Here is a 25,703-nt window from a genome sequence, read left to right on the forward strand (position 1 = left end):
TAGATTCTGTTTTAGCACTATCTCTCTTTCATATATATATATATATATATGCTACCTATATATACCTTTGTCGGGGGCAGCATGGGCTATACTATATATATATATATATATATATAGGTAGCATATATATATATATATAGTATAGCCCATGCTGCCCCCGACAAAGGTATGTATGCCATTAATAAGTGTTTGCAGTGTGAATGATGTTCCCGTTAAAATACCATATCATAGCAAGTTATCTAAAAGTCTGATCAACAGATGGAATTGGTATTTTCAAAATAAAACCTTAATAACAACTGTATCAGCATGAGTTTTACAATACAGTAGGCCTACTTGCACAACAGGAATAAGCACAATAGTGATTATGCATATAACACGCCGTAAATTAAAGTGCGTAATTTTTTTCACAACGTGCAAGATGCCTGTTAAAATTGATCAGTCTTTAATTTTGAAAGGCTAAATTTAAGCTGTAGTTCCGGCCCACTTCACATTTCATCCAACTTGACGCAGTGCTCTGTACCGCAGCATCCCGCATCCAGGACGGTTTGACAGGCCAGGGAGACCCGAGCAGCTGCAGGTTACAAGGTGAGAAACGAACATTTTGAAAATGTTTCATATGAAAACAGGTCATTTATTTAAATGCTTCAGAGGGCAATGAATCAAAATCAAAAATATGCGTGTGGGTTGCGAGGCCGCAATGATGAATTAAACCCTACTGCTATACCCCAGTTAACAGCCATATTCGGTTTTGGAGCATCTAATGGTCAGACAGTGTTTGTGTTCGACGGATAAGACATAAAAACATAAGGATCTATAAAGCGCAGTATAGAAGTGGGAGTGTGAGAGGAGGTGACAGATGCTCACAGAGCCGTAGGCCGGTCTCCAGCAGCTTCATGGCGTCCTTGAGCCGTGAAGGGCAGAGCTGCTGCATCACCATGATCGGTTAGGGTCTTTTTAAAAGCTTTGTATAATGCAGGATTGTTTTATTATGTGACGATATGGCTTTCATAACACTCTAATCTTTAGGCTACAATATAGCGCAATATGAGCGATTTAAGTAAGGCTCGTTATTTTCTGATCAATCCTAATTAACATCAGAGAAGCTGGAGATAGAGACTGTTTTTTTCATTAGTAAATGACTCGATTGTCGAAATTTCATTTCAGTGAATTAGTCCATAACAGGGGCGTTGCTAGACATCAAGCTCTAGTGGGTCACAGGCCTCCCATTACTCAAATCAGTATTTTGTTCATTGTCTTTTTACTCCTCTAGCATGTCCTGCGACTTATATGTGTATATTTACAGTCATTTTGCAGAGTAGTCACTAGTGTCAGATGACACTCTTGGCACTATTGACTGAACTGAAGATAGTGCTGTACCAACGAAAAAGTAAAATCGCTTTTGTTCACACAAAACTACAACTCCTAGTGTAACACAGGTGAAAATGCCGCCCAAAAACAAGCTATACTGCAGACTTCAAAGTGCAGGAAATAAAGTCTGCAGCTGAAACAGTTTGGAGTGAGTGTCCACATTCAGACAACCTGAGAGATGAGGAGGACACTCTGCTTCATGTCCCCCTCCTGATGTTGGCGCAGTTTAAAGTTATTTGAGTATTAATACTGTAAAAAGCTGTACTGAAAAATAAACCTAGTCAAATATTGTAAGGTTTAGTATAGTATCACAGAATACAAACAGTACGGCATATTGTGTTGTGCTGTTTCACCATGTACAGTAAAGTGCAAATCGTTCAAAACAATAGATTATTGTAATTTATATTAAAGATGTATAGAGGTTCTTTAAAACAAGTCTTGTAAATGTCTTTTTATGTGATCACAATCATACATGAAAATACATCAAAAAGCTTTACATGTCACATATTTTCCTTTCCTTTATGCAGTTTTTCTTTATCCTACCTGAGGTGGAGTCCAGCGGTCACAATGGGGGAACTGTTCAGGAGTGAGGAGATGACACTTGCCCAGCTCTTTCTCCAGTCTGAGGCAGCCTACTGCTGTGTCAGTGAGTTGGGAGAACTGGGCATGGTCCAATTTAGAGATGTAAGTATAAATGTTCAGCTATACCATTTTTTGATTGATTAAATGCAGAAACACTGAGACTTTAAGGTAACAGTACCTGCTGGAAAACATCTTTATGATTAGTTCAGAGGCTACCAAGCTTAATTCATGACAGACTTGTCTGGATGAAAATAGATGATTGATGATGCTTAGACACCAGTGTTAGGGAGTGACAACATCCTAACTAAATGGTCAAGACTCCTATTGTTTGGGCCTGGTTGTGCTTCTATAATATGATCTTGTCATGTTATTAATATATTTTACTGCATTGTTTTATTATGTGTGCACATAAATATGTGTGTGTGTTCCATATACCTTTTTTCTATTCGCAGCTGAACCCGGACGTGAACGTGTTCCAGCGCAAGTTTGTGAACGAAGTGAGGAGGTGTGAGGAGATGGACAGGAAACTGAGTAAGTAATGAGAAAAATTAACACTCAGGCCCAGCCAAAGACACAGTGACAGTGATTCAGTCCAGGTTCAGTTCCTGATCCTTCATTATTCCTGCCACAGTGGCAGCAAAGTAGAGTTAAGATACTTTTCTTTTCACATATGCATTCAGTATAATCAATCTTGAAAAAATTGCAATATATGGGTATCAGTAAGAAAGCCAAATATATTATTTTTCAGTGCTTATGGAAGATCATTTATTAAATCGTGGATTTTATCTGCTGAGCAGGATTTGTAGAGAAGGAGATCAAGAAAGCCAACATCCCAACTGTGGACACAGGAGAAAATCCAGAGGTGCCTTTTCCTAGGGACATGATTGACCTAGAGGTAACAGTCTTCAGTCACTGCATAAATATAAAATGTATTGTAGTGATACACATTGCTGATATTTTTTCAGTTAATCCTGAAAAATGAATGTCTGCTGTTTATCACTGGCAGGCCACCTTTGAGAAGCTGGAAAATGAACTAAAGGAGATCAACACAAACCAGGAAGCCCTGAAGAAGAACTTCCTGGAGCTGACAGAGCTCAAACACATCCTCCGTCGAACACAGCAGTTCTTCGATGAGGTTTGTGTGGGCTCATATATACAAAATGAGGCAGGGCAAGGCAAAAATAGATGAATGGAATGGCTGAGGGTTACAGCATCAGCAGAAACTGATCAACAATACTGGGATGATTGAGCACTGTATGAACACACAAATGGTTAGTATGGTTAAACAGAGCACTAATACAATAGCAATTCACTCATTTATAAAAACAGCAATAGAATGGAAACTATGAATGAAAAATAAACAGCAGCACAAACAGCTGCTAACAACCATGACCTAGCTCTTTTTCAGTTGCTCCATGGAGTGCTGCACTAATAATACAGAACAACGCTGAATGAGAATGAATGAAAGTACCTAAGTCAAAATCACTTTAAAAGTCCACGTAAATACAGGAAAATCATCACTTGAAACAAAAGCATAAACTTGGGAAATTTAGCAACTTCAACCCTGGAACAGAGGAAACATGAAAATCCAGGGTTGTGACAACACAAACTAAGACTACAAGAGACTACAACAGAACAGAGACAAGTGAATAAGACACAGTTGAACATAAGGAAAATAGGAAACAGCAGCAGGAAACTAAGGCACACAGGAAATAACAGCAAAATAGAAGTCCATGGGAGATCCTGACGATTTATCATACTCTCAGACACACGTATCACACTACACAGAATCATAATAGATAATTTAGATTATGTGGTTTTATTCACTTCAGTAAGTGCAGTTGTTTATATTAGATTTCATTTTTGTTTCAGTACATTGCTAATAAATCTCTACATCAGTGAACATCAGCCTTAATGAGAGTTTTATACCACAGAGTAATACCAAGTCTATTCAGGCAAAAGCCCATATTTGTGTACACGTTTTAAGAAATGAGATCGTTCTGTCTTTGACAGATGGAGGACCCCAACCTGCTGGAGGAATCATCAGCCCTGATGGAAGGCAATGAAGGAGGCCGCGGAGCCCCACTGAGACTAGGGTAAAGGATAAGAGCTGCATCATATTTTCTAGTAAACTTGGTTAAATTGTTTTGGCAAATAAGAAAATAGGGACATGGATCTCAGATGAATTGTTTTAAAATGCTAATAAGTAAAACCCTGACTAAAGAAAGGTTAAATCAAAGTTTTTGACAAACTCAGTGGCTGCTTGAATTGATAATGTGATCAAATTTACTTTACTGTCTCACAGCAGATGTGCTATAGTTTTTAGGTCTTGAGATCAGGAAAAGGTGCGAGGGTTCAGGTCAGGCAGATCAGATTAGGTCAGAAATAATTCAGAAACAAAGAACAAAATAACTAATTCCCTTCAGAAACAGATATCTCTTTGATTTAGTCCAAAGTTTTAAAAGAAATTGAAATATATAATAGTCCAAGCAAAGCTAAGGATATTTACTACACTTGAGTTCCAATTAAACAAAACACCAGATACTTAACGTAGGACAGGCAGGGTAAAATTTATCCAAACAGAGAAAGTCCTTGACTGGCAAAGTCAGACATAAGGAAAATGAAAAACTAGTAGCAGGCAGGAGTCAGGTCAGGAAACGGATCAGAGTACCACTCATTTTCAGGTCAGGCAGAAATCAAACTCTTATTCTTATTTCATGTCAGGTTGCCAAGAAACAGTTCAGGCATTCAAGACATCAAGGGTGGGGTAGCTTTTAGGAATCCGTTAGGCATTCAGGAATCAGGTTACCTTCAGAAGTCAGAACAGATGACTTTCAGAATTCAGGTTAGGCATTCAGGATCTGGTTAGGCTATCATGAGTCAGGTGATATCTTCATGGGTCAGGTCCTCAGGAGTCAGGTTATGCCTTTGGAAGTCAGGTTAGGTTTTCAGGAATCATATTTCAGGAATCAGATTTAGTTGTCAAGATATAGATTCTGCCTTCGGGAATCAGGTGAGTTCTCATGTATCAGGATTAGCTCACAGGGGTCAGGTTAGCTTTCGGATATCGGGTTAGCTCATTGGAGACAGGTATGGCCTTCGGTAAACAGGTTAGGCATTCAGAAATCAGGTAAGGCCATCAGGAGTCAGGAAATCGATCAGGTAAATGAAGACCAATTTACCAAAAACTACCCCAGGGGAATACACAAAATGAAATACCAAAATAAAAGTCTGAGGCAGGAAGTCAAAAAACCAGGATCCTGACAACATGAATCACACAAGCAAATAACACCATCTTTTAATAGATGATCTAATTCCATAAAAAACTCAACATGTAGTGACTTTGAACCCAATGTATTTTAGTAAATATTGTTGTGATGTCAAAAATACAATTATTATGCAGTAATGACTAGCAGCTTGCGCTAGTAAACTTTGATTTTTTTTATTTCTCAGACCACGACAACCATTTATTTAGCCAATTTATTTAAGAGGAGATAGGCCTAGGGCTAACAAAAAAATCAAATCTAATAGATATGTTATCATGTGGGTGGAGGTGGTGGTGGTGAAGGATGAAGTGCAGGACCCAAATGCAGGACAATTCTTTATTTGACCCGGACTCACCAGTTCAGGTACCACTGAGAGCTTTCTCAGCTCTTACTCCGCCACTCGGCGTAGAAACAAGGATATAGGGCTCCACCACTCTGTGTCGAAAACTAAACTAAGCACAGTGAACCTTCACAATGTAAGTATAAACGCCACTAACTTTAATCTTCCAACAAAGAACAAAAGACAAGAGGAGGCATATATACATGAGAACAAAACACAGTTGAAACTAATCCTACTAATGAACTTAAAGCTACCTATGGCTAACATAGGTGAACTGGAAAATCTTCCACCATAACTAGATAGATAGAGAAATGCTTTATTATCCCAAAGGATATTCAGTAATAATATTTTGGACCCAAAATGAAAAAGTAAATAAGGTAAGGTAGTTACAATAAGCTAACATAAATACATTCAACAGTCAACTAGTGAATCTATATTTATATCTACATTTCTATCTACTCTGAGCTTTGGTATGTTTGTACAGGTTTGTGGCTGGAGTGATCAGCAGGGAGAGGATTCCCACGTTTGAGCGGATGCTTTGGAGGGTGTGTCGTGGTAATGTCTTCTTAAGGAAGGCAGAGATTGAGGACCCTCTGGAGGACCCCACCACGGTCAGCACACCTAACATAGATGGAAGCATGGAGAGTAAAAAAAATTAAAATTACAACACCATACACTCATAAAAAGTACAAAGCTGCATAAAAAATCTAGGATAATGTAAATATCACATATCCATCCATCCATCTTCTTTTGCTTATCCGGGGCTGGGTCAAATATTTTTGGATAAATTTAAATATGTAAATGTTGATGCCAAATACATATATTCATTTATTCATTAATTATCTATACCCGTTTATCCCTAGTTAGGGTCACAGGGATCTGCTGGTGCCTATCCCAGCTCTCTTTGGGTGAAAGGCAGGTACACCCTGGATAGGTCACCAGTCCATCACAGGGCCAAATACATACACTCATCTCTATATGGGTACATGTTTTCTAATACTGTCTCTTTCCAACAGGGAAACCAAGTCCACAAATCAGTATTCATCATCTTCTTCCAAGGTGACCAGCTGAAGAATAGGGTGAAGAAGATCTGTGAGGGGTGGGTATGACAGAGAGTATTGAACCACTCATTCTTCTGGGTTCAACTTAACATTATCATTAGTCATCATTTTCAGCCTAGAATATGACTTTTGAGGAGTATTCAATGCTCTTTTTTGAAACTAGTATCTAGTGGCATGTCAATGCATAAATTTCTTAAGGAACTTTGAAACATCAGTGTTTTTACAACCTGCCAAAACAGTCCAGCTCGGTCTTTCAAGCTCCAACCTTCTGCTCAGATGGATTCTCTTTCAAGTGTTAAACTACAACAAAATGCCTATGTTACAAAAGGGAATGAATGTGGTTGATGTTCTTAGCTACCCACATTGGTGCGTGTTATTTTCCAGGTTTCGTGCATCACTGTACCCGTGTCCAGAGACCCCACAGGAGAGGAAGGAGATGCTGGCTGGAGTCAACAGCCGCATTGATGACCTACAGATGGTATGTTTGTCCCTGTAAAGGAACTTTACCTCCAATTATCAGCATTGCTGTATGAGACACTTACATTCTACATTAGTTGATGGGTTGAAATCACATCCCAGTAAAAAATGTTTTGAGATGAAAAAAAAGTAGAGGAAGGATAGCTGATTTTGGAGTAAATTCTGTTTATTGTTTAAACCACATTACCATTAGTAGTAATTCTTTACAATGGTCTTTGTACTCTTTGTTACACTGCTGTCCATTAAACAAGAAATTAATCAGAAACAGGATGCCTATGATCATGCTCCTGCTCAGTTTTCCTTGATAACATTTATTTCAATGAAATTACAAAAGCTCCCATAGTGTGGGAGAATTAGCTCTTATCTGAGAAAGACCTTTGTCCTGTCACATACAGCAGTTTTGTGGTTCCCCATTTGTCCTTATAAAGCCTGGAAAAAAGCCTTGGCTCTGCTTGGGCTCTACTCTGCTCTCCTGTAATCTTTATGCACACATACAATGTATTACCCTCTATTACAATGGAGTGTTTTACTGAGGTTTACAAAGAGAATCCAATTCTCTCCACAAACATGGCCAGAGTTTAAGGGCCAGTGTAATAAAATCCATTCCTATCACTTTCCAATACATTGTACATGGCAAAATACTGCACATTGTAAACCTCCAGCTGAGATCCTATGGGTGCAGCCACAGGGTTAAAGAATTTGTGGATCATAAGCATTAAAATACTACTAATTAGCAACTAATAGTAAAGAAATCAGTAAAGCTCTGTGTTACAGAACAATGACGAAAGACGCAGCAGGCGTTGTTATGTGACCTTGTAGAATGACCATGCATAATCTACAAAGTCCCATAATATAATTGTAAAATGTAATTTCTTTTCTGGGGGGTAAAGGTTACAATTGTCTTTCCTTAGTTTTGAGACCTACACTGATCTATGCCACACTATATGTGAGAAGTACTTTATTCAAACATGCTTATACCAGCAGTCTTGGTACCATGCTACGACAGGGACATAACCATCATTGCACCTCACCCAGTGAGCCTGTAGAATCCATCTAAACATTCTAAAACGAATGTGGTACTGTAGGTGCTAAACCAAACTGAAGACCATCGTCAGCGAGTGCTACAGGCCGCCTCCAAGACCATGCGTGTATGGTTCATCAAAGTGAGGAAGATGAAGGCAATCTACCACACGCTCAACCTCTGCAACATCGACGTCACTCAGAAGTGTCTGATTGCTGAGGTGTGGTGTCCTGTCTCAGACCTGGACTCCATCCAGTTTGCTCTCCGGAGAGGGACAGTGAGTTTATTTATTTATTTTGACTGTGTTGCATTCCATCTTATAACGCCATTTCCAAAAGAGTTGTGACACTGTGTAAAATCTACATACAAACAGAATGCAATGATTTGCACATGTCACAAATCCATATTTTATTCACAATGGAACACAGAAAACATATGAAATGTTTAAACTACCATTTTAAGAAAAATATAAGGTCATTTTGAAAATGACGGCAGTATTCTGTCCTTAATGTGCTGTTGATAAACAGTAAAGTGTTTGATGCAGTTAGAGTGCTATGCTTTGACTTTTCTTATTATATGATGAAACCAAACCAAAATTGTTTACGTATGTGTCGTAGGTCACAGGTCAGTGACGCTTTGTAAAATAACATAAAAATAAAGACATTACCTTTTATTACTCTTGTTGAGCAATTAGCACCTCCTCCAAGAGCATTTGTCCTGCGATATAGAGGTCTAGCTACTTTAGCTATTGTAAGCTTTTTTTCAAAGATGGTGATGTCACTGGCATGGCATCATCATACTGTACATACTTAGTCTCTGAGTAATGTATAGAGAAATGAGGTCACAGATATAGATAAGTTACAGGGTATGTTTTTCTTTTTCAACATCAGGAATCTTACCTTCTCTGTAAGTCATAATGTTGTGTGGAAGTCATTTTTAAAATTTGGCTCATAGGCGAGTTTTTATTTGATAGGAAAGAAGTGGCTCGACGGTGCCATCTATCCTCAACAGGATGCAGACCAAGCAGACTCCACCTACTTTCAACAAGACCAACAAGTTTACATCAGGTTTCCAGAATATTGTTGACGCCTATGGTATCGGGAACTACCGGGAGATCAATCCAGGTTATACAGGAATTCCTTTCCTTTTTCTATAACTGAATTCATTGCCTGTCATGCCACTGCATATTTGAATTATCTATATAAATTTAATGTAGTCACAAAAAAATTCTTAGTCAGATATGGTTTTTGAAATGTGTGTTGTGGGTTTTTCCTCCATACATCATGATAATCCCTATAATAATCCAAAGACTGGGCTGAATTCTGTGGTCATTTTTGGCTATTGTGTTGTAATGAAATACTTTAAATTGTCCATGTGATTGGGACTTGTATTGGCCACAGCTGCAAAAATTACCTTGAAGCTGGTAGTTTTAGATTCAGCACAAAACATTTTGCAAAACATAGAGCATGGAAATGTATCGATACTGATATTTGATCCTTGTCGTATGATGATCCCTTCCTGTTACAGCTCCCTACACCATCATTACTTTCCCCTTCCTGTTTGCTGTGATGTTTGGTGACATGGGTCATGGTGTGGTGATGACCTGTGCTGCCCTCTACCTGGTCATCCGAGAGAGTCGCCTCCTTGCCCAGAAGAGTGACAATGAGGTACAATAATACAGTAATAAAAAGAATCACAGTGCAACCTTACAATACACACACAAGTTCTAATTGTTGTGTTTCTGTAGATGTTCAACATGGTGTTTGCTGGTCGCTACATCATCCTCCTGATGGGGATCTTCTCCATCTACACTGGTATCATTTACAATGACTGTTTCTCCAAGTCACTGAACATGTTTGGCTCTGGATGGAGTGTCAGGCCCATGTTTGGTCCCAAAGGAGCCAACTGGTCGTAAGTCCTACATCATTAAATATATTCTTCAAACTGCTACAGTTAGTTTATGTAATACTAGTGAATGGATGTTGAGCGATGTTTGAAAATTGTCAAAAGATTATCCAATGAGTAGTTCCATTATGATACTATCATGTCTGTACAGAGATCTTGACAGAAACCTTTGTTTCCTGAAATGACAATACAGTTTTGCATGTTCAGTTGTGCTTTGTCTAAAAACTATTAAAGTTGTGCTAGCAGCTAATATGGATAAAGTATTTGAAAGAGTCTCCAAGTTTTGCAGCTTCTAAAAACGTTACATGCAACAAAGACAACAACATCTAAATAATCAGTTTAATTTCAACAAATTCATTCATTTCCTGATGACTGTCCTAGATTTCAGACACTTGATGGAAATGCAGTTCTACAGTTAGACCCAGCTGTTCCTGGTGTGTTCAACGGGCCTTATCCACTCGGAATCGACCCGGTAAAACCTTCACACTCGTTAAAACAACAAAAATACATAGCTGACAGTTATTTTTTCTAGTTAGAACCACTGTGCAAACTTAACTACTGGCTTGTAATCTTCAGGAATAAGATTACCAAGGTTCTGTATTTTTCTTACTGTCTACACATCTCAGAAAAAGAAACAAACTACTTGTGTCAGAGTGGTTGAATTAACTACCACTAATGAATAAGTAATAGAGAATTTAAGTAAAAATTGTTCCAACATGTTAGCAGTTCTATTTGTGTACCCTAACAGAAAATTTCAAAAAGGAAGTGTTAGGTTGTTTTGGTTGGTCTCAAACAATTGACTGAGTTGTGTGACCTGCAGATCTGGAACCTTGCCACCAACAAGCTGACTTTCCTCAACTCATTTAAGATGAAGATGTCTGTGATCCTGGGTGTCATCCACATGCTGTTTGGACTGTCTCTCAGTCTCTTCAACCACCTGTAAAAACTCATGACTACTGTTGAATACTGACATAATAATTTGTCTTTTTTCAGTAATATATGCATTTGCGTGAAATGAACAATGTTATTCTCTTTGAATGGCTATGATAATACTAATGGTGTGTGATGGAGCATTTACCTGAGTTGAAAACTACATATTCTGTTTGTGAGATATGTTGATTGGGTTTGTGTGACTGATCTATCACAGCCGCATTACCCGGTGCTTGAATCAGCAAAGTAAAACTACTCAGCAAATGGCACAATCGGAGCCTCATCATGGACAAACAGAGCTATGGAAAAATTTGCTTTGTTTCCATTGCCAACTGGCTTCACTGCGTTGCAGGTACTTCAAGAAGCCACTCAACATCTTTCTGGGCTTCATCCCAGAGATCGTCTTCATGTCAAGCCTGTTTGGTTACCTTGTCCTGCTGGTCTTCTACAAGTGGACGGCATATGATGCTTACACCTCCAAGGATGCTCCCAGCCTACTCATCCACTTCATCAATATGTGTCTCTTCAACTACAATGACCCCACCAATAAGCCGCTCTACAGAGGACAGGTGCTTCCCCCTTCCTCCACCCCCTGGTTAATCAAAAATACAATTTGATAGCACTTAATAATTCTTACCTTTATGTGGCTTATACATGTTAGTTTTCACAGGTGCTTTTGGCCCACTCTTTGGTGCCAAGTGAGAACAGGCTTATGGACTGATGTGGCTGAAGGGGATAAAACATGTAACTGTAGTTGAGTGAGAACTGCCACCAAGATCAACAAATTTCCAAACCACAGAACTACATTAATAATATATGTACTCTGAGTTTTTCCCCCTTCAGCAACATTTGGGGCAGCAAAAAGTATATTCTAATTTTACAAGAAGCTTACAGTCTGCTGGATAACTTCCTTACCTCCAAATAGGACTGAGTCATGTAGCCCTATTTCCAAGAGACAGGACTATAATAGGACTAGCCTGGATGTTCTGGAAATTATACCTGTTCTCACTGTTCTGCATTGCCAACACCCTGTTAACCTCTCTCTCTTTGAATTCGTAGATGGGGATCCAGGTTTTGTTGGTGCTGATCGCCCTTGCATGTGTACCGTGTTTGCTGATTGTGAAAACTATGGTGCTTCGGCGACAGCACCTGTGGAAAAAGCACCTGGTATGTGGATCTGATTGCACCTATAACCTTACTGCCATCTTTGATGAATAACAATTATAACCATTGATATAACCTTTTCACACTGATTCTGCCATTCATTTCAATGCACAATGTACTATGAAATGTGGTTGGTTGTTTTGCCATGAAAAATGCTTAAAGCCTACCTTGGAAATGCTTAATGGGAAATTTGGAAGAAAATGTTAACAGACTGAGGACACTGCAGCAGCTTATGATTTGAATTTGAATATATTAGTGGAATGTCCCTTGAGATGAAGCATCTCATTTTTGAGATTCTATTGTTCTGCTTATATATTTGACAGTTTTCTGCCAAAATGCTGTATATCCAACAAATAATTGCTGAATAAGCCAGTCTTTCATATCTTTCATATTGTAGTTTCTAGTAGTTTATTTTTGTTAACAACAACAATAACAACAACAACAATAATAATAAGTATTATTATTATTAGCTACTGAAGCACAGGAGTGCCTTAGGATGTTGCTGGTAGCTCATTTCCCAACAGAACATGTTGATTTTAGTCTTATTTCAACCAGAGCTTTTTCTGTGCCAGACTTTACATTTGTAAGTTGTACTTACAAAATTTACAAAAGTTTGTCTTCAGCTCCATTTGTTGATGTTTAACTGAACCAATGAGATCATTTTTCCCTCTAGCAAATTATTTGATTTCCCTGTCTAATAAGGAGCCGGTTTAGTCTATAAAAATTATATTAGTGTGTTAATATAGATTTCAGGTGCTTACTTTGAAGTGTCATGTGTGTGACACCTGTTGGATATATGTCATTTGGAAATGAAAGCCTTCACTCACTGCCCTGGATGTCCTCTTTTACTTGAAAAATGGAAGCCAATTAAGAGAAAGCATTCAACCTGAGGCTTGCTTTAAGCTAGACACAGCTCTTGTGGCTTTTGTATCTAGTCCCAGAAGAGGGAAGAAACCCCTGCAGAGAAACTAGAGCAGTCTTTAGAGCAAACAGGCGTGTCCTCATCATGCACCGGACTCACTCAACAGGGCACGCAGAAATTTGGAGGGGTGCGGGTGGGCAATGGGCCCACGGAGGACGAGGCTGGCATTATGGACCACGACCAGCTCTCCCAGCACTCCGAAGAGGGAGATGAGGTGAGCCCAGCTCGTGAATTCCATCCCACCATTTGTTTGTTTTTAAAGTTTTGAATAGTGAGTGAAGTTATGGTTAGGGTTCGGGTTGGATTCACTACATGGATCATTCTCTGTGGCTCAGTGATTTTCAGTTCAAATTCTAAAAATGAACAGAAAAGTTGTACAGATTTTCCAGGCCTATCGGAACCCAAGACTTAATAAAATATTCCTGATAACTTATTTTGATGAACTTTGTGAGTCTATTTAAAAGTGGGCTGTCATAAACAAAGAAAGATGGCTTGTCTCAGTACTGAATATACTAACACTAAAGATTAATTTGCAAATTTCTTGAGGGAGCTGTATATATGTAGCAGAAAAACATTTCCCTTAGAAAACAAAATAGTAGAAAAATATTTGTAAAAAGTGTAGAGCAGTTCAACAGTTTAAAACAATGATATAAAACAAAGAACAGCAGCACATTATCACATTTGAAACAATTACATATCAGTAAATATCAAAATTGGTGTTGATGAACCTTTTCAGCAGTAGATATGAATTTATGCTGTTCAGAATCAGGATTTTCTGAGTCAGTTGGCATTTTAACTGAAGCACTGCTTCTGAGGACTTTCATAATGCCTTGTGTTCCTGTGCTGCTCTGTATCCAAGTAACCATTTGTTTGGGTTGAGGTCACGTGACAAACAATTTGTCGCTTAGGTCTCAGAAAATTAACTGTTGGATAAATTGTTTAGAGGGTATACCTCAGTTTTAAAAAGTAGCAAAAAAAAGCATTCAGGGAACTAGCAAAATGTAAATTGATTCGCTTTGTTTTCAACTGATGAATCAATTCATCAGGTTTTAGATGATGGCCCTACTACTGATACAGGTAGTTCCTGGGTTTATGATTGCAACGTTATACATTTAAAAGTCTTTAATTTGGACTATTTTACATTTAGTTGTATTTGGATTCCCTAAAAAAATGTGGCCTGGATTATAATTAGTAATACCAGTCAGTTCAGTGATGACACTTAGCAGTAGTTAGGTTCACCTCAGTTACTTACAGCACTTCCATCTTCAAAGTGTCAAAAGCTTAGAAATAGACACTTATTACAAATTCTTTGTCCCTTTCACCAACAACCTGTTGTACATTCGTATGAGAGCAGTCTTTCTGGACTAGTAAGATGAGATGGGGGAATTGTGGGCACGAACATAGAAAGAAAGAGAGGGCTGGGATCATTTTGTGCAGATAAGGAATGGATTTTCCATTTGAGAAACATAAACAGCGAAGTGGTTTTTATGAGAATCACCAAGTGGAATAGCTGATGTCTGAAAATATTACCCATTTTCTTTCTAGCTATGACTCAGTGGTCTGGTGTTTACCAGTTCTCCTCCATAATAAATCTCTCAGAGTTTATGTTGTAATAACCTAAGACTGCATTTTGTCACTTTCCAAGAGTATAATATTCCATGTAGGCATGTCTTATCAACAGAGATATAAAATTCTACATTGCATAACATTGGTATCAGTGAGTATAAGAATATGAGGCTGGGCAACTTACTAAAAAATACAGAAATTAACATCTAGGTACACTTGACTGATATAGGCATATGGAACAATCTGTCTTTTAACTCCCTCTTGTCTTTTATCTAGCTTTTCTGAATTGTGTATTATCATTTAAAGTACACAGACTTTTGATCTGTTTATCAGTGGCTTTTGGCAGTGATGGTTATTTGAAAATGTGAACTTATTTAGTTGTTGCACTGAATAAGGTAAGTACCTTTGTTCATTGCATTGGGTATGCTTGAGAATTCTGCATGGATCTAAAACTGAGACCTGAACCTGGCTATATGCATCACTTTAAATATCATTTTAATGCAATACACACATGCCATGTGAATGTTAAAACAGTTTTTCTAAAACTAATATTAGTCTTCTTCTTATCAAGTATTTTGATCAGGTCAGTAACTTATTTCTGATAATTGTATCATAAGTTTGCTGCCAGCGTTACTGTGGAGATTATCAGTCATCGAAGTTGGGATCATGTTAAGAGTGCTATTAGATGGCAACAGGACTTGCTTGAAGTTCTTGAGGATGTTGGATTCTTTTCTCAAAGGCTTCTTAACTTCTAACTAGTAGGGAGTCCACTTTAACCTCGATGGACTCATTCAACACCTCGTAAGCAAGACACTAAGGGAGTTGTTGAGATCACATGGTCATTGTGCCACCTGGCTATCGTGTGTTGTTAAGATCACAAGTCAAGGTGTAAATGGGTGAGTGAGTAGAAGTAGAATAGAAGTGAGTGATAAATGGTAATTCTTGTTGCAGTTTTGAAATAGATGGCTTCTTTCACAGCTCTTTCAAACCACTTGTCTTCTCCGGCCAATGTATACAGTCTGTGCTTCAGTGTGTGGTGAGAATCAAAAAGTAAATCCTGGTCTTGGTTCTCCCATGAAGATTAATAAATCGTCAGTATGTCAGCATCATGCATTGGAAATTGGGTCCTCTGTGGCTTTTTCTTGGTAGAAATGTGACATGCTTATTCAGGTTACAGGTGGTAAAAGAGTTGCTGTAAATTGTCTATTTTTTTTATGTAGCTGTAAGTGGGATCTCACCTCAGTGGCTCACAGGTACCATGTCATTAAGTGGACTTTGTGTTAGTACAAAGGTGCCTTCCTTTCTTGGAAGGTGATGTTGGGAGGTGGTTATTCTGAGTTGTTCTGCCTCTTTTGTTTAAGTTGTTCCCAATGAATGACTATTTGGCAGTGATGAGGTCTACCACTGATAACTCTTCTGGTGTAATGGCAAAGTCCAGTCCCTTGTTTAGGATATTCATTTCTGATTAGGTAAACTTCCTGTCTCGTGGTTCGTCACCCACATCCTCCTGAATGTCCAGCTGTGTTCTTTGGGAATTGCTAAGTTGAGACCGGAATTTAGATGTCTGTTGTTCCTTCCTCGTGGTATGTTGTTATAGTTATGGTTGCCTGATCAACTTGGGATTGTGAAATGAACTGTTTCACTGTCTTACGGAGCAACTGGCTCTGAACCTGCTGTAGAATCCTTTCAGCTTTGTGTCCTTACATGGTTGAACCAGGGTGTAAACTGTGCAGATGAGCATGCATCTCAACTTAAGTAGATTCTGCAGTTTGCAGGTTTTTGGGTTATTTTATCTGAAAGTGCACTGCTTCACTGAATTGTGATTGTACTTATATGTTATCGCTGTTATTTTGCAGTAAACAGAGGAGGCAATCTATGACACCACCAATAAGCCACAATGCTGTCCTTACATTCCTCACCAAGTAGTTTAACACTCATTCGCACCTTAGTTCATGTGACACTAATGACTCACTGAGGTTACAGAGGACTCCCCACCAATCTTTTAGGTTGAGAGGTGAAATGTTTGTAGGAAGTTCAGCAAAAAAAAAAAACTGTGTGACTACCAGAACGTTCTGTACAGTAACGATGACACTAATCTTTGACTTTTGTTTACTTTCAAGCATTCAGAGGAAGAGCCGGTAAGATCCTGGGTTTGCTATCTTCTTAGCATGTCTGGATGATCTTTGTTGCATGTGGTTGTAAAGACACATGTTTGAATAACTCAGAGAAACTGTGTATTGACAGTTTTAGTTTTTTTGAAAACATGTGGCACAGGACAAGGCAAGGAAAACAAGCCACAGCTACTACAATAAAAACAGAAGAAGAAAAAGAGGAAGAAAGACATTTTAATTAAATATATATTTATTAATAAAATCTTGATTTTTAACTTATTCTGCACATTTAAAACATGGATGTTTGAAGTGTACTTTTTAGGAGCAGCATGTCTCAAATGTCAATCACTGTTATAATTGGGAAAATAATTGGAAAAAGATGAAAGTGTCAATTTTGTGGCAGATGTTACAATATGCAAAAAGGTATATTTTTATAAGTGAGAACATCTCATTGAGACTAATTGACTACTTCAGTTGGATTTCTTTTTTTGTAGAGGACACTAGTCAATGCAACTTAAGTCAAGAATACTTATGCCAGGTTCAGACACAGTAGTCTGTAGTAGTAGTTGTAGTAGTGAACACTCATAACACTCAAATACCCATTGTCACAGTCCAACCGAAATTACTAAAAGACAAAAACAAGTCCAAGTCAATTAACTTTAAGATTGAGATTGAAATGAATCAGAACAGTACAACAGCGCTGAAAAATTCCAGTCACTATCTTAGCCTTTTCTTGGTCTCCAGTAGAATAGCCCTGCTTCTGAAATCTTCTAATGTGAATGTAATGGTTTTGGTTAAGTTTTCTTATGCCTATGTATGGCTTGTAAATCAGTTAGGATGTCATTTGTGGATGTTGTCATTTTTCTAAGCTGTTAATTTACTTATCCCATCACAGAACCAAAGTCTGCTGTCTTGTATGTTGTAAATTTATTTGTAAATGTAAATCCTGTGACTCTACTCAGTTGAAATATTTGGCCACAGCATTTCTAATAAGTGACACTCACCTCCATGTATTTGCCATTAGCAAATGTCAGCCAGTGATGTTTTCATTAGCTACTTGTGTTGGAGACCCTTTGAATGGGAACAATGAGTTCTGCTTCCATGAACTGTTTCATCAGTCCAAGGACAAAAGAGAAGCATGGAAAGAGGAAACCAGACTAGTGCCAAGTCAAACTCAAAAAGTATGATGCAGAGCAATAGAATCCCATGTTTCCTCCTTCCAGTCCGCTGTACACAGGAAAGGCTGGTCTTGCTCCATGATAGAGAGAACAGAGGAACTCTCTTGGTTTTACAATACACAAATGAGTCCTTGTGCTGTGATCCTGTTAGAGAAAAAGAAGAAACAAACCCCAACAAGCCAGATGTCTTTGTTTACTCTCTGATCAGAACCAGAGGCTCAGGCAGGGGTCAAAGGTCAAAGTAGCTGTAGCATTTCCACTGTTCTTACCATATTGATAGTACAGTTCATATCACTGTCCACCTGATTAAGAGTAGAGCTGGGTCTAATCATCTGTCATTGTTAAGCACAATGTGTCTGTTTTAGACATTATATATACAGTACTGTATTGGATATTGTAGTAACAGTATGCATACATATGTAGTGAGTAATACTTTTTTGGTTAAATGAAGGTTTGACAAGTTTGGCAGCAATGACAAGTGGTGACAGCATAGCAATATGTTTATAACTCAATGTTTTTATGCTGCTTATAAATGCTAACTATAAGGAAATAAAGTGTTACCAAAGAAAGAAAATAAGTTGTTGTACCTATGATGTGTGTTCCAACAATTTTGACTTTCCACCAGTTTAACTTTGGTGATGTAGCAGTCCACCAGGCCATCCATACCATAGAGTTCTGTCTGGGATGCATCTCTAACACTGCATCATACCTGCGTCTCTGGGCCCTCAGCTTGGCTCATGCACGTGAGTACAAAAGTAAACCTCATTTTAAGAGGTATATAATCCCTTAATAATCTACAGGATATACAATAAGGAGAATGCTGGAATAAAAAAGCTTCACATGTATATTTTGGTGTAAACTTTATTATTTATTGTTAGTTATACTACTCTATTATAAACCTCAAGCCCCAGTTCATGCCGTCCATATGTTGAAGCATTCTGGGCTACTCCCGATGCACAGGCTGGTACCTTGCATGACAGCTCCACTATCATAGTGCAAGCGTGTGTGTGAGATGGGTGAATGAGAGTTAATGTCAAGCAGTTTGTAAAAAAAAATGCTATTAAAATGCAGTCCATTTCTGTTATTTTTTAACATTGTAATTGTGTGTATGCAGAGCTGTCAGAGGTGCTGTGGTCCATGGTGATGCACCTGGGTCTGTCCTCACGGAGCGGCGGTGGGTTCTTCGGCCTGTCAATAATCTTCTCGGCCTTCGCCACCCTTACTGTCGCCATCCTGCTCATCATGGAAGGGCTGTCAGCTTTCCTGCATGCCCTACGTCTGCACTGGTTAGACACACACAAGACACATATTCTATATATAAAATACGCCCACACTGACAGCCTCTACACAGGCTACTAAATAGATAGTATAAATGTGTATGTGCAAGGTGAGCACATACACACACTCACATCCATGTTGATAACAAAACATAATAAAGAGAGAATTCTGTCATGTGCCTACACAGTGAATCCCACACTGTCAGAAAATTCACACAGTCATTCTTCACCTCTTGAACCAATGATCACTTTCAAGGTTGCAGTTCGTCACGTTTTAGATGCACTTGAATGATGACAACGTGACCATTCCTGACCCAGAGTGAGCATATAGAACTCACACACAGATCCATCACCTCCTAGGACCACCTTCACAAAATTTTGCACCACTGCAAACTGTACTAATGAACAGACATAGCAATTCAAACATTAGGGAATACACGACATTATGATATGGAGTAGCACCATGCTTATCGTCTGACTTGTTAAGAAGAAAGTAGGTGTAATCATCTACTTATTCAAAATTATATTTATATAGTACCCTTCACAAAACTCAGTGCTTCTCAGAGACTATCGCCTTTTTGCATTAAACACGAGCAGATGTCAGAGCTGTACATTCCACATACATCAATGAAATGTTTGTGCCTAGTAGTGAAACTGTCATAAATGGTTACTGATGCTCAGAAATGATCTTAAATTTTGACATTATTCTTAATATCCTTTGATTTCTTAAGATGGGACTGACATCTAATAGTCATTAACATCTGTTGACATTCGAAGGTACTCTTGAAAAATCTAATTTTTAGTAGACATTAATGTGTTGACTCTGTACACAAGAAATGACCTCCAAAAGTGGATGTGGACCAACAGTCAGATGGGCATAATGGCACCTCTATGTGACTGTCATGATCTGGTAGTTTGAGTTCCTGTATGGGACTTTTATTTTGGTTTCCTTGTTCCTGTTTTGCCTGGTTTTTACGCTAGGTAGCTTTACACTGATTATCTTGATTAGTTTCACCTGTGTCCCGTTAGCTTTTGGTTCTCTTTGTGTATATATACCTGCCGGTCTCTTTTGTTTGTTGTTGGAGTATGTTTGCGTTTGTTTTGAGTTCCATGTCCTGAGTCTGCCACATTCCTACGATTCTTGAGCTACTGTGTTTGTTCCCATCCGTGCCTGAGCTAAGTTTTGTTCCTGTCTGAAAATAAAAGACTGAGTTGTCTGCACATGGGCCCTGTACCAATCCTTCCTCAACTCAACAGTGACAATAATAATTGCCTCTTTTATTAAAAATAAGTCTACTGATGTAATGCGTTTTGATTTTGCAAGTAAGGCCCAAAAAAAACCTTAGGTTGAGTTACTGAGTATCCAGTGCCTAAATACATTAGTAACTGCACTGTTGCACTGGGTGACATGTTACTTCATTATTATGAACTGTAATTTATTTTGACTCTGTCTGTCCCAGACAGTGTATACCGTCCTGTTGTAAGAAATTTTATAGAGCAGAAATATGGTTAAATCTACTGTTTAAATAGTCCCCCACTCATATTTGAGTAACATTTGTCTATTTTAATAAAATTATTTTAACCGATACACTGGCAGCCATACCCTCCTGTGAGTGCTCGATTCCGTTAGATAGGAAGACTGTTGTGGCATAAGGGCAAGAGGCAAAAGCTACACCAAATCAAGTTTAATGATTCAGCAAAGTGATTCTACTGATGATCTTTTCTAATATATATGTTATAATATAATATATATTGATGATATTTTCTGGTATATCACAGTAAGGGGCTGTGGTTATACTGGGCAGCTCTCAGGCTCCACTGTGTATAGTAGTATGAATGTGACGCCTTTTGTTAATAAAGCACCAGAGTGTTGGCTCAACAGGTCTCTGCTAATATTAAAAAGACTAGTAGAGTATTTTTCACAGAGGGGAGTGAATGGAAATAGTGATGTTCAAAGGAAACAGTAGTCATCCTGGACCCTCTGCTCTGCAGTCCACCTTCACACACACACGCTGATGACTTATGCGCACTCATGCAGCAGATCAAGTCAAGCTTAGTGTGTGTCAGGTACAAGCACTTTTTCCACCTCCACAGCTGTGTGGAGAGGCAGATGAGAGAATCTCTCATTTCTTTCCTTTTCTTAAGTGTTGCCCTCTCACAGCTCTGGCAGGCCAAATATTTGCCATGGCTGTGAGACATTCTTGGGCACTCCCTCTCTCACTGAGGCCAGGAACTGAAAATCCACTTACTTTTTTCCTCCTAAATGAAGACATCAGAGATTGTCAGGATTTCAGAATTTCAGTCCTAACTTTGGGTGTAAGAAAACTCTGCTGAGGAAAATTCTGAAAATATGTCATGCTAGATAAAAAAAGCATGTAACCAAAACCATATGTATTAACACTGACAGATACAAAAGGAAGAGTACTATCATTTTATTGCTGGTTAATCAGAAAATGAACTGTAGTTCACCGGTAGTAAAGTACTGTCTTACAAACTGTAACATATTTTAACTGTTAAAAACTGTTAAATTAGTTAACTGGATGGGATAGTTATAGTATACAATGTGGCATCTTCCATTTTAAAAGGTTGATACACTATCATAAAAAATATTTGTTTTGTGTTCATTTAAAAATCTTATTTGTGTATGTCTTAATCCGATAAACACAAACCATCCATCCATCCATTATCTCTACCCGCTTATTCCTAACCAGGGTCACAGGGATCTGCTGGAGCCTATCCCAGCTCTCTTTGGGTGAAAGGCAGGGGTACACCCTGGACAGGTCACCAGTCCATCACAGGACTAAACATAAACCAGTCCAAATGGAAAATAGAAGTCCTTTATTATCCAAAAGTTCTTAAATTACTTCAAGTTACAGGCTCAAAAAATACAAATCCATAATACCTGAGCACTGAAACATGCACACTTACCATAAATTAAGCCATAATTAATATTATTTTTCCCTCTGCTGCTTTTCCAAGTGCAAAACATCTGCAGCAAAGTGGCCTATTTTAAGGTATAAAATAAATTAATTTTGGTCCAGTCTAAATCCAAGTCAGTGAGATTAGTAATCAGGCAACCTAAAAGGTATTATTATTAAACCAAACTGACAGTCAGCTAAAGCTAAATAAAAATAATAGTTACAACATAGAAACAGCTAAAATACCTTACTACCTTACCAGAATGTGCCACCTTAAGAGAAAGTGGCACATTTGTACAGTACAGTTTCTCTGAACAAAATGTATCAGTTTCCTACATCAGCAACATAACAAGCATGCTCAGCACCTTGGCTCCCAGACAACACATGGAAACAATACTTGTTTGCTGGAATGAACCCATACTCTGTGGTACATGCTGTACCAGTGCGTTTTTTGGGGGTTTTTTCATTTTTTTTTTAAATGTAGACACAAAAGCTTCAGGTCAGATGGGTCAGCCCGATACTAGAAAACTGAAGACGTTTTACTAAACTCATATATCAACCAGTCATTGTAATGTAATGTGATAAGATTTTTTTGCATCTTTATCAGCCATTTCACATTGCTGAACTTTCACTGCTGTGTGGGAGGAGTTTACCTGAGCTTACTTTAATTGAATGTTCCCTGCCATAATGACATAACAGGCATGAATTCTGGGTTGTTTTTACCCTGACAAGAATAAGATTCATTTTACTAACTGTGCAACAGTGCACTGAAGTCTTGTGGTCATGCATGCCAGCTCTTCTTGTTAATGGTGTACTTTAGCACCATCTGCTGGTACCTTCCTGTTTTGTTCCATCTTTGTTTTAAATTTTTTTAATGGTGTAGATATACATAGATGTAGACATGCTGGTCAGTTGGTTGGTCCACCAATTTTCTCTAGCAAACAAATATGTTAGTGTAATGCAATATGGTTCAGGTATCCAAGTTCCTCAAAGCTTTGACTATTACCATTACCATCAGCAGGTCATTTCATTTTGTCCAGTATTTTGGTTTATGATCAAATAACTGCATAACTACTGACATGCCCCTCAGCCTTAGTTGTACTTTTGGGTTTATTCCTAATTAGCTAACTGCTAGTTAGCAAATGTTAGCATGCTAACACTTTTTTTCCTTTGGCTGCTCCCGTTTGGGGTCACCACAGCAGATCAATTGATCCACATAATCGATTGGGCATAAGTTTTATGCCAGATGCCCTTCCTGACACAGCCTCTGTAGCTGAGGCTAGCGGCCCCTGGTCTTCCAAGCTGGTCTCCCATCCAAGTACTAACCAGGCATGGCCCTGCTTAGCTTCCAAGAGTGCCCACAACACGCTAATACACTAATATACTAAACTAAAGATTATTAATACAGTAAATGCAGGCTAAAAAAATACAAAAAGCTTGTGTTTGATAGGTATGTCAGAGGAGCCAAAGCAGTACAAAAAGAATCCTGCTCACTGTCCAAAGCTCATAGCCATTTAATATTATATTTTGTTAAGAGATTGTTTTAGCTTGAACTTTCTTAATTGATCCTGAGAAGAATAATATTCAATAGTATAAGCAGTGGAATGTCATTGTTGCCATCCCATGTTAAATATTAAATCTTTTTAAACCACATTTCTGACCAGCGTTTTTCTTTTACTTGGCTTTTCTTTTCAGGGTTGAGTTCCAGAACAAGTTCTACTCTGGCCAGGGCTTCAAGTTTGTCCCATTCTCATTTGACAGCATCCTGGAAGGGCGATTTGATGAGTGATCAGCCTCAGCCCCTCAACACGAGCCAGCAGAATCCCCCACCTTCCCTTCCCTCTGTGTAGGTTTGTGTGTGCATAATCCCACATGGAGTCCTCTGTCACCCTCTAGTGGTAATTTGTGAAGATTTTGTGTCCATGAAATGAAATGAAGACCCTGGTCAATGCTTTTTTGAATGCTCGAGTAACAATCTAGAGAGGGCTTTGTCTATTGTTTAGTAAGTGTTGTGAGCAGAAGTCCAGATGATTCTAAAATAACAATTTTTTTGAAAGTGTCAAATTAATCTATGTGATTAAAATCCAGTATTCTTATTGAGTTATGTAGCTGCTTCAGAACTGCTAGATTATTTTTTCCCAAATTCTGTGTCAAAGCTACTTTCAGAGGAATCTTGAAACTGAGTAACTTCCACATTCACTCAGATCACTTTTGTTTGACAAAGGGCACCAACATCACTACTTCCACAGTCAGTGTAAATATATTCAATTCCATTATGTCAAACCAGAAAAGGTGGCAGTACTTGACATCAAGCATATAGATCAGCTGCCAGGTCTGGTCAGACAAATGAATGTGAATCTGTGCTCTGTGGAGGAACCTTCTATATATGGTTATGTAGTTGTTGGTATAGTTAGGCAGTGGAAAATGCTTGTAGATAAGACAAAAAGACCACCTGTTGTCTTACTCCGATGTAAACAGAGCATCAACACACAACCACTGTAGAAATTCAAGTGTTTTTTGTTTCCCCTCTGGTGATCCATTGAAATGGGGATTACATACATAATCACATGGTGCAAGGGAAAAATTATGCTGAAACATAACTGTGCTATGGTGCATTTAGAATAATAGTAGTATTAAAGTCATGTTAATTGCTCAACTGAATGTGATGATACTGCTAAAACACAGTAGGTGCAATCAATTTGAAAGAGAAAATGAGAGTAAACTGTAAAATCTTGAAAGAAGAAAACAGGAACGATGTCCTCCGTGTTGTGATCTGTAGCTTCCTTGTGCTCATTCTGTGTCAATTATTGAAAACCAGTTAAAGTGAACTGATACATTTAGCAACAAAATTATCTGTAAGTTAATTTGATAAAATCACATCCAGTTGCTTAAGAGATTTGTGGAGTATTGTCTTTTAGGAAAGAATTGTGTAAAATGCCTATTCCTTTCTGAAAAAATATCCTTTATGAAGTTTAAGTTTTAAATAACGGCGTTCTGCATTTTGAACAAATGACTTAATGGGGTGATCGCACCCATTACAGGTTAAATAAGGACAATATTTCAATGCTGTGATGCACTGTAACGTCTCTTCAAACTGAGGCACAGTTTGGACTAGTAATACTGGATTTATTGTGACTGTTTTGCTTCAGAAAACATATTTGTAAGTGTTCACTTGAAATGAAATTTGCATTGACATTTTGACCAAAAGACAGCAGAAGAATAACCTCTACTCAACAACCAGTGTTAGTGATTGGTGACATGCAAGGTAATGTGTTCGTGATCAATAATAAACAGACTTGGGGATTCATCTTGTATCCTGTTATATTTCTTTCCTCTCTCTTAGTTTGTGTTAATATACATTTTCCACAAAGACCTGCAACTTTTTCCACACTGTTTATTTATTGATATATCATTTCACACTTCAGGCTGCCATATTGTACTTTAGCAGACCTGGTGGTGGTTAATCTTTATGTAATATGGTACTTTAAGTTACATAAATAACCTTTAAAATAATCAAGTAGCCTATATATTCTGTCAAACTTGGAACTCAAAGAAAGCTTTAGTGTTAATAAAAATCATTTGTATAAATGCCTGAGATGAAATAATTTCACAAAACA

The 25,703-nt window shown here is 38.2% G+C and overlaps 1 protein-coding gene across 1 annotated transcript; it reads left to right on the plus strand.

Moving 5' to 3' along the window:
• The first annotated feature begins 550 nt into the window (after positions 1-550).
• LOC113135425 (V-type proton ATPase 116 kDa subunit a-like) lies at positions 551-24,796 on the plus strand. The gene is made up of 22 exons (XM_026315461.1): positions 551-585; positions 1,896-2,052; positions 2,403-2,481; positions 2,748-2,845; positions 2,957-3,085; positions 3,964-4,046; positions 6,041-6,167; positions 6,573-6,655; positions 7,002-7,095; positions 8,180-8,392; positions 9,089-9,239; positions 9,643-9,782; positions 9,863-10,026; positions 10,402-10,492; positions 10,841-10,959; positions 11,303-11,519; positions 12,010-12,117; positions 13,050-13,250; positions 16,723-16,740; positions 18,517-18,634; positions 19,006-19,177; positions 23,782-24,796. The coding sequence occupies exons 2-22, from the start codon at positions 1,936-1,938 to the stop codon at positions 23,873-23,875; spliced, it is 2,616 nt and encodes an 871-aa protein (XP_026171246.1). The 5' UTR covers positions 551-585; positions 1,896-1,935; the 3' UTR covers positions 23,876-24,796.
• Positions 24,797-25,703: the final 907 nt, after the last annotated feature.

This window comes from Mastacembelus armatus, chromosome 19 (assembly GCF_900324485.2).
Source record: "Mastacembelus armatus chromosome 19, fMasArm1.2, whole genome shotgun sequence".
Lineage (NCBI taxonomy): Eukaryota > Metazoa > Chordata > Actinopteri > Synbranchiformes > Mastacembelidae > Mastacembelus > Mastacembelus armatus.